Raw genomic sequence first — 9,984 nt, 5'->3', positions numbered from 1 at the left:
TTCGTAATCTACTTGATACTTGCTCTATTTTAAGAAATAATAAAAATATAAGGTCTGATCTCGTGTGTGTGCCAACAATTTATACTTTCCTCACTCGGAAAAGAATGATGTCGTATCAACTATATTAACTGACAGCAGCCTAATTAAAAATAATCTTATTATTATTAATTCAATGATAATATGAAATATAATACACCATGTTTTTGTATTAACAAAACACTGCTAGTTTCATTAAACTGTCATTGAACATTTAACACGATTGTTTTCAATCAAACTGCTATTGGTTAATGCTGTTAATACTTAATCTTTTCATTGCAATGTTTTATAAAATAGAAGAGGATAGTTTGCGATGCAAACTGCGATAAAGATAAAACATATAATTAAATTGTAATAATTCACAAGCAAAATATCAGAAATACGTAAAGCTAAAACACGCGTTATTGTCACGGTAAACACAGCGGGCAAACCACGAACCAGTCCAGTCCAACCAACGATTGTTGTTGAACATTCGTTGTTTCGCTACTGAGAACGACAACACACGTGCATGCATTATCATTGAACATAATTTAATAAAATAATGATCTTACGCATACAGATATCACAAGCATATCTACCGATATCACAATATTAGAAATATCTCGCGCTCTTTCTCTCGAAATTGAGATTACAAATTAATAATAAAATCGAATTATCTTTTGTATTATCATTAACACGTATCTTCGTATAAAAGTCAATTCTATTGCTTTAAAATATATATGTGTTATAGTTTTAATGAACACATTGAGAGAGAGATTAGAGAATCAATTTTATTCTATTTACAATTAGCTCAATTCACAACATCATTGATTGAATATAACGTTCTTGGCGTCATGTCATATTTCCCTGAAAACATGTGATTAAATCTTTTGGCTCAATCTTTTCTTTATTAATATTTTACGAAAATATTTCATCGGATCGATGGATGAGATGTCAAAGGTAAAGAAGAATCGTTCTCGCTCTGTGATTAATTTCGTCTGGTTGTAGTCGGAGCAATTAACGCGCCATATTTCAATTGTATCAGAACGATTGAAGCGGAAATTTCAATCGCTTGTGTACTTTATTAATTTTTCCTGAATTATTGCTCCCTCGCGACTGTCGTGAATGGTAGATCGATACTGCACCTCGCTTGGATATGCAATAGAATGAATTATTCCTTCTCGTCAAATAAGTCGAAGCTGTACCTCCTATAAATAACGTTATTTCGCGATTCCTCCACGTAGTTCATCCATGAGATATTTACATTTTCTCGCAGAGATCGCAAACACCGATTATATAAACAACTGATTGGATTGAGAGTACTTTCTTCAAATTTCTTATCGTCGCATGCACAACGGTATGCATAATTTAATGTAATTAAAAATCTTTTAATTGCGCACGTCTAAAGAATAAAAGTTACACAACATAAATAAAATTTCCGTTAAAACAGATTCCACTTGTGTAACCAAAAGAAGTATGTCTTTTACTCTTCATCAAGAGCTTATGTCCATTTCTATCAACATATATTAATTTCAATCTCGGTTTAACTTATTTCTTACCTTTTTCTAGTTCTAAAAATTAGAAAAAAATTAAGAGAGTGAGTTAAATTGAGATTAAAGTTTATCTATAATGGAAGAAATGGACATTAATTCGCAAAACTCTAATCTTCATTATTTTCGTACTACAAAAATTTCGTACTTATTACTAATTTTATCGAAACCTTATAATAAGAGTGCAAACAGAAAAATTAGCAGCCCGATATATATTACGCATAAAAATCTTTCGCATAAGATGAGTCTCGGGGAGAGCTGATTTCGGAATGGTGAAGTACTCTCAGAGTGTGGAACACAGTGGAGTAGCAAAAACTACCGATAATATCCGATAGCCGACGTAAATAAAACTCCCAAATAGTCTCCACGTGAGCGTGGCTAATGCAAGGAGTGTGCAGTATAGCCAGGTCCAATTTATCGGTGATATCGACAAGCCGTCGAGACTTACCTCGGCGATAATAGGGATCGAGTACGACGTAACGCGGTACACATCGACGTACGTCGCCGTCGCGTCGCCGCCGCCGCCGCCGCCGCGACGGATTTAGGCGCGTCGATAAATAACGTCGCCAGGTGCGCGAGCACGCCGAAAAGCTCGCTCGTTCGCGCGAATGAGTCTTCCATGTCGGCGGCCACGGACCGTAAATTAAGGTCAGAGCCAAGAGCGATATAAGCAGCAACCACGAGAAAGAGAGAGAGAGAGAGAGAGAGAGAGGGGGGGGGAGATGCGAATAGATATGCAAATCACGTACACACTCGGCTGTTTACGTCTGTCGATCTACTGTCAAAGCAACACGCCGCCAATATAACGTGAACTTCGGCAGAGTGCGAGTTCGACTGGTAGACAAATTTCGATTGTGCAAGCTTCGATAAAAAGCTTTTGCTCTTTACTTCCTGTTTCTTAATCCGAATTAATCCAATCAAGTAATATCTGATGTTAAAAGATATGGCGATACTCTATCATTTTGTAGTTTTAAAAAGAATCGTTAAATGAAAGAAACAGAAGTGTGTATCGACAGATAACACCGTTCATGATTGTGAGCTAAACTCGCGTTCAATAATGCCATAGATAAAGGGACTAAATCGAGGGTGTTCAACGTTAAAAGCCGAAAGTAGCATGTGATAAATGTTTCAAAAGGAAAAGTCGCACGATAATTAAGTTTATCAAGTTTTATCAAGATAAAAGACGATACGAGGGAAAATTAGGACACCCTCTATATCGTAAATGAAGAAGATAATATGTTTATCAGTTCAATAAAATTAACAACTCTTTTACACTTATTGACTATAAATATATTAATTTATTTTGGACTTGTAAGAAAGGAAATAATGCGTATATCATTCATTAGGATTTTTATGTACATTAAGAATATTTGGAATAATCATTTATTTTGTTGATGTAACTTATAAAGTCTTCTTACTTTCTAATTAAAAAATTGTATTGCTCTATTCAAAATTTAGTTATAGAATAATTTTTTGTAATTCACATAACAAATAGGTAATTATTTATACTAATCATTTTTTTTCCTAAAAAGTTTCGTTAAATGCAAATTTGAAAATTTGGTTAAATCATCAAGAGAATTATTTAGAACGCTTAACGTTGATGGCAATGCTGCAAAAGGTTTTAACATTCCAGCAATCAGTTCGAACGTCCTACATAATTATTTAATCCAACAAAATTACTTTCAGACCTGTAATTAATTTTTAAACACTTCAGCAAAAAACTGTTCTTTTCGTGTGCTATACTTTAACGCGTGATTGAGATTACTTTCTCTCAGTCAAAGTCTATACTAATCCTACATCCAGACAAAACAATCTACGAGAAAGATAATGTATCTCGACGTACATATGTATACATATATATACTTTGCAGCAATATATTCGCTCTTTAAATGCAAATTACATTGCAGTTTCCCTTTAACACTTGAAATCCGGTCTGCGTGAAACTTTAATCCACGTCGGACTCTTTAATATGTATTTCGCAATTAAAAATATTTACCCTGAGATAATCCCAGTGTCTCATCTTCATAATCAGCGATAAATCGAAAAACAATGTAACGATATTCCCTTAATCGGTTTAACAATAATGTAGCGTAACTGAGGCAATTATAATCGTGACGACGAGACTAATTTTCTGAAACTAGGTAACAACGTTGTAACAGAGCTGTAATAACCATTGATGGTAATGACAATGATGACGGTAATTAAACTGCAGCGGATAAATAATATCAGTTAATGATCGCGCTATTATTTCAAAGTTCACAATCTGAATTCTTTCGCCGAGCTCCCGTGAGTGCCTCGACGCGGCGTAATGATCGCGATGACGACGTCGTCGATGACGGAAGAGACCGGCCCGGAGTAACGCATATATTGCGGTCAAACACTTCAAAATGATACATAGAAAAAACGGGTTTGCTTAAGTATTTAAAAATTTAGCTAGTACAGCTCTGAAAATAATGTTTTGGACTGATTATCAAAATTATCAAATTACCTATAGGATGCTCAACTCGTGAGATTATCAAAAGTTTTGACAGCATCGTACTTGAGATCCCTACATAATTATTTTGACAGCCCAACAAAATAATTATGCAAAAATTTCGACCTTCGTATGCTGCATAAGAATTTTGACATTCTAGCAATAAATTGAGAGCATCCTACAATAATTATTTTTATAGTTGAACAAAATTATCAGATATATATCTATAGCTAAATTTTTAAATGCTTTAAAGTTATTTCCTACGTTCTTTTCATTTACACGTTGCTAAGGATTTTCTATAGACGACATCGGATGGCCGACTCATTTTTAGGGATTTCAAACAAACAACGCGAACAGACCTTCGGTCTGCTGTAAGTATGTTATTGGCCTAACCTGTGCAATATACAATCCATGAGCTGCCCTTGAAACAATCGCTGCTCCGAGAGCTCCACTCCTCCGGCGAAGCTGTTTTGGAGCAGGACGTTTCAGTGGAAAAAAAGCTTGTTCCCATTAAAAAAAAAAGAGAGGAGAGAAACGGTGCACTCGCGTAATATACGTAAAATGAAAAGCGCGCGGTGTAATATCGTAGGTGAAAATGTCGCGAATGCATAAAAAGCAGGGACGACGAGGAGGAACCGGCGCGGCGAAAAACAAGACGAGACGCTTCTTTCCCGGTGCACTCCTCGCCTGGCCAAATTGGAGGTTAACCTGTCACTCGATAGCGAATCGATTTTACGGCAAGCAGGAGGGAGAACGAGAGGCGGAGGCGGACCGCGTTCGACCGCGCGGCAGCGATATTATGTAATTTCTGGCCACTCACCTGGTTCGCAGAGCCGTGCGGACGTTCCGCGGGTGACTGGTGGCGGCTGCCGATGCGGGCGTCCCGTCCGTCTGTCCGTGGAAAACGGAGAGAGCGGAGGTGGATAGACGGGTGATTACAGCGAGCGAGAGAAAGAGAGCGAGGGAGGACGTGCGGGAGAAGCGACGAGGTCACATACACACGTACGCACGCCGTGGCAGCCGCCGACGAGATTCGGCGACGACGGTGGTGGGCTTACACACTCCGCGAGATAAGAAAAAAAGGGGGGAAAAACGAGAGAGAAACAGAGAGAGAGAGAGAGAGAGAAGAGAAAGGGAGAGAAAAAGTCAAACTTTATCACGAGAGCAGCATGACGCGCGACGGGGCTGCAAGCAGCATGCAACAACGACGGGTGAGAGGAACGGCAACGGGGACGACGACGACGACGACAACGGGTACACACGCGCGGCACCACCGACACTCGATGACGTCATACCACCGGCGGCAACATGGAGCCCGCCGACGTACGTACGCGCGAACACGAACCACGCACTACGGTCACGACGGTAGTCCACCGTTAGCTACTAGCCGAAGGATGGAACCGTGCGCCGCCTAACCTCAAAAACGTTAGCGCCGGAGCGGAGTAATCGCGAAGGAGAGAGGGTGGGAGAGCGTATACAGTGGCAGCCGCGGCAGCGGACGCGCCCCGTGCGCAGCGGCGACGAGACACGAACCCGAACTGAGACGAAGTCCCGGCCGAGCCGCGCCGAGTCGACCCGAACGCCACGCTCTCCCGTTGGTCGAACGGCCCACCCCCGCCACCCAGTCGCGCGCCTTCGACCGTTTTCGTTTCGGCCGGAGGAGACTCGGCTAACTGCGGAGTGCGGGACAATCATTCTGCTGCATTCAGCTGCATTCTGCTGGCGGCGTGTATACGCGATGCGATGCGGTCGTGATTATGTATAGCGATCGATCGTGCGGTGTCATTTGGTGTCATTCTAACCTCTTCGCCAGCGCGGTCGCGTTCGATCACTCTGTTCGTAAACGGCAATTTCTCGATTGTGGCGCGGCGTACGAGTTTTCAAACGGGTGCATTTTCACGGCATCGTTTAAACCATATCGTGACCAACTTCATTTCATTGCCACACTTCGAGTGAGACGATTCGAAAGTGAACCACCTTTTGCCCGGTATTACGGCGAGTTTCCGGCGATCGTTTATATAATCGTATATACTCGGTCTCTTGTCGACATTAGGAAAGATTGAACGTCGCTCATACGATTAGGTACGGGAAATGATAAGTGAAAATTAGATTCTGCGAATGACGAAGTAACTTTTGATGCACTTTGAATATAGTGCGCGGACGCCAAGGCCACCGCGTGATTTTTTAGTCATTCTTGGTGTTCTCTCTCTTTCTCTTACGTAGACAATTTATTCAGTAACTATCCCAGGTAGAACACAAAATTATAATAAGATTTGAATGTTAAGTTGACTCAAGTTATTTTAGGAAAAATTGAATGATGTCATTCATGATAATTATTATTTGATCCAAGTTCTTGTTAAAATTTGGTATTGAATTTTAACATATTCGATAGTTAATTTAACGTTATTTTTTATTTAAATATTTTATTAAATTGATATTCAACATTTTTTTATATCATAATAACATAATTTATAATATAATAGTAAATAATATTATATAATATAACGTAAATTCTAAAATAAATAAAATACCTATTAATTTATAATTAATATATCTCAAATGTTATTTCTTCCTAATATTCGTCTTATTAATTTAAGACAAAAATTTGAGTGTTTGATGATTTTATGATGAATTAATGATAATTATTTTTAAGTAAAATATCACTAATAAATAATTGTCATGTCAAGAATTCGTCACAAAATCATCAAAAGTGTATCGAATCGTAATTTTTCCTAAATAATTTCTACTTCATATCTTTTCAAATTGTGTTAAAATTCACACGATATTAAAAAAAAGCATATCAATTGATTTCTCATAAATTTTGTTAAACAAAAAATTAATTTGAAAAAAAATTAATTTTCGTGGCATGTATTTATTAATTTAAATAATACTTTTTGCATTGCATTGAATTATTGAATGTAAAAATAAAATTTTTTTAGAGTTCCTCCAGCCGATCAAGATGTCACCTTTCGTCTCGCGAATAAATCAGATCGATGCTGCTCAATTGGACACGGAAATTTATAAAGTGCTGAGGGATAAAACCAAAGAGATCACTAAATACTGCACACCTGGTAAGATTGACAAGTGGCAAGCGGAAGTGGACGCCGTTCTAAAATTCCTAATCTGGAAATTCTCATTGCAACGAGGTTCTTCGACATTCGGCCAGCGGCTTCTCAATCTGCACTACGTCAACATCACTCAAAGGAAAGCTATACTCTACTTGATCCTAAGCGTCGTACCTCAGTACTTGAAAGACAAATTGGCCCACGAGAACCTGTCCGAACGTGGTGCATTTGCTCGAGCACTAAAGTCGCTCATTGATTGGATGACGAACGTGATCAATCTCCTGGAGCTCGTCAATCTACTCCTCTTTCTTCATCGGGGTGTAAAACCACGCGTGATAGAGCTTCTGCTTGGTCTGTCCAGTCAGTCGATAACGACACACCGACCCAGAATCATTGGTTACTCGTACATGGCGAGAGAATTGCTCTGGCACGGTCTGATGGAACTCTTCACGATCGGTATACCCATGATAAACTTCCACTACTTGAGACACGTAGTGATGAGATTATGGCGACGACCGAAACCGTCGACCGGGTTGTTGCCGGTGATGAACGCTGCGACCAAGTGCGCCTACTGTTTCGAGGACCCGATTCTACCGTCGCACGCCGGCTGCGAACACTTGTTCTGTTACTACTGCCTGCAAGCTCACTTCACCGCGATGAACGTGTTCCAATGTCCTAGTTGCAACGCGGAGCTCCATGCCGGAGATATGAAAAGATACACGATCGCGAGCGCGTCTTGGAGCGACGACGAGGAATCGGATGATAGCTTCGAAAAAGTGGACGATGGATAACGCGAACGTACGTATATTTCCAGTTTTATCAAAGTTAAAAGTGATCCGAAACTGGAAGTGATGTTATTGTGATGAACGAGTTACGTGCCTGAACTTTCAGTCTTAATCACTATCTTTACAAGTGAAAATGGTTTTATTACTATGTGATAATGTGTTAATTCCGTAAAGAGAGAGAGAGAGAGATTCCCTGCAATGACCAAAGTAATTCAATAAAACAATAGTGATTTGTCGCAACACACGACGAATAAAATAAATATATAAATAATTTTTTATTATATATTGAAGTTAATTAAATCTCTTAAAAACAATTTTATTAATATGTTGAAATTATTATAATTATAAATCTCCTAAAAACAAATAATTTTGTTATTATATTGTTAATTAAATCTCTCATGAAAACATACATGAAATATAAATGGAAAAAGATTTACCTCTGATCTGATATATCGCCGCAATCGATTTATCACGAACGGGGTGTATGTGTGTGATATTAATATTTTATTTTTATTAAAAATAGCAATATACAAAATCTTCTTTATTCTTCATTTCAATACAACAAATCCCGATTTCGGGCGACTTCGACATTCTCGTTTCTTTTTTTTTTTTCCGAAACAAACATTAATAGATCAATACATCCTCTCTTGGCTCTTATATCAAAATTAGATTAGATTATATCATATAAAAATATTATGCTGCGCTGTATATTATAAAACGCTTCATCTGCCGCCACGCAGGTCGATGGACCGATTGTTTACATGCAATAATGATACATTCATCGATTAATTTATCATTCAGTTGCTGCACCTGCGCTCGATGGGCGGGCACGTCCCCGGATTTATTACACAAGAAACAACATTATAAACACCATAGCACAGAAAGAAAAAAAAAACGCGAAACACATACACATAAATTAACAATTTCCATCCGCCTCTCCTACGACACTACAAATTTCATTTGAATCCGAACTCTTCATCATCTTTCCTTGGAATGTATGATTTATAGTACAATTGTATAGTGCGGTTTCCTTTTCATCGTTTTGTAAGAAATCCCTTCTTCAAAGATTGAGCTGTTATTTCCTGAGGTATCCGCGCGTTTACATTTGCGCCCCACTCTAACATTAATCTTACTAATCGCGACAGAGTTCACCCGAAAAATAATAAGGCGCTTGAGGAGCGCGACGCATTTAAATTACAATTACTGTTCTGTACTTTCTCCTATTTGTGTTTCTTTTCCACATTTTGTGTGCCTCGCGCGCACATATTCTTTTTAAAAATAATTTTAAATTTCAAACTTGGAAACATCTACTTTTTTCTTAAAATTGTCGCTATGTATCACTTTTACTTTTCTTTCCTCGGATGAACTCCTCGATTATTCTCCGTATTCCTTTAGCGACAATCTTTAAGTATCCTAAGAGAGTGTCTCTTCTGGAGGAAGAGGAGTTTGCGATTTTGCGTCGATATCACCAAAACAAAAAAAAAAACAATTTTCTGATATTTTGAGTATGAAAGAGAGAACACAATAGTGCGACGCATTTATACTTATTGATACATGATGAAAACGATTTGCGTGCCATTAAGCTATTGAATTAAGATGACATCACGTCTTAGACAAGATCTCACTTTTTAAAGACTTGAAATTAATAAAGCTGAGGAAATTTAATCAATATTATAATTAGTTGGAATAAAACTAGATCTAATTTTAACAAATTGGATTAACTGACTTAACTTCAATTTGAGATGTATAAAATGTAGCATTTAAATTTTAATTTCCGCAACTTAATTTTCTGAAGTTTTTAAAAAACAAACAAGATCGCTAAACTCTCTCTAATTGAAGAATTTTATAAGTAATCGCAAATCTATGTACCGTTAAGACGAAAAGATCGTTATGCAACGATACGACCTGTGGACTTTAAATTTTCCCGAGATTCTCCTCAGAAGTCTTATTTTTTCTTCTTTTAAATCCATCTATCATGGAATTTAAAATGAAGAAAATGAAAGTCACTAAAGATATTAGAAATTAAAATGAATTAATCCATAATTTGTATAAGATTCTTAAATAAGATTCTAAATCGTATTTAAGAAGTCAATCTT

At 37.8% G+C, this 9,984-nt stretch overlaps 1 protein-coding gene across 2 annotated transcripts; it reads left to right on the top strand.

Annotated features, from left to right (window-relative positions):
- Window positions 1-5,768: 5,768 nt before the first annotated feature.
- Window positions 5,769-8,130, top strand: Pex2 (peroxisomal biogenesis factor 2). Of its 2 annotated transcripts, none has more exons than XM_018551234.1 (2): window positions 5,769-6,120; window positions 6,978-8,130. In XM_018551234.1, the coding sequence occupies exon 2, from the start codon at window positions 6,998-7,000 to the stop codon at window positions 7,892-7,894; it is 897 nt and encodes a 298-aa protein (XP_018406736.1). In that variant the 5' UTR covers window positions 5,769-6,120; window positions 6,978-6,997; the 3' UTR covers window positions 7,895-8,130. The 2 variants fall into 2 exon arrangements, with proteins under 2 accessions (XP_018406736.1, XP_018406737.1); XM_018551235.1 differs by lacking the exon at window positions 5,769-6,120 and adding an exon at window positions 6,264-6,286.
- The last annotated feature ends 1,854 nt before the right edge of the window (window positions 8,131-9,984 follow it).

The sequence above is a fragment of the Cyphomyrmex costatus genome, unplaced genomic scaffold (assembly GCF_001594065.2).
Source record: "Cyphomyrmex costatus isolate MS0001 unplaced genomic scaffold, Ccosl1.0 scaffold135, whole genome shotgun sequence".
NCBI lineage: Eukaryota > Metazoa > Arthropoda > Insecta > Hymenoptera > Formicidae > Cyphomyrmex > Cyphomyrmex costatus.
Note: the sequence above shows the minus strand (reverse complement) of the source record. Positions and strands in the feature narration are given on the sequence as shown.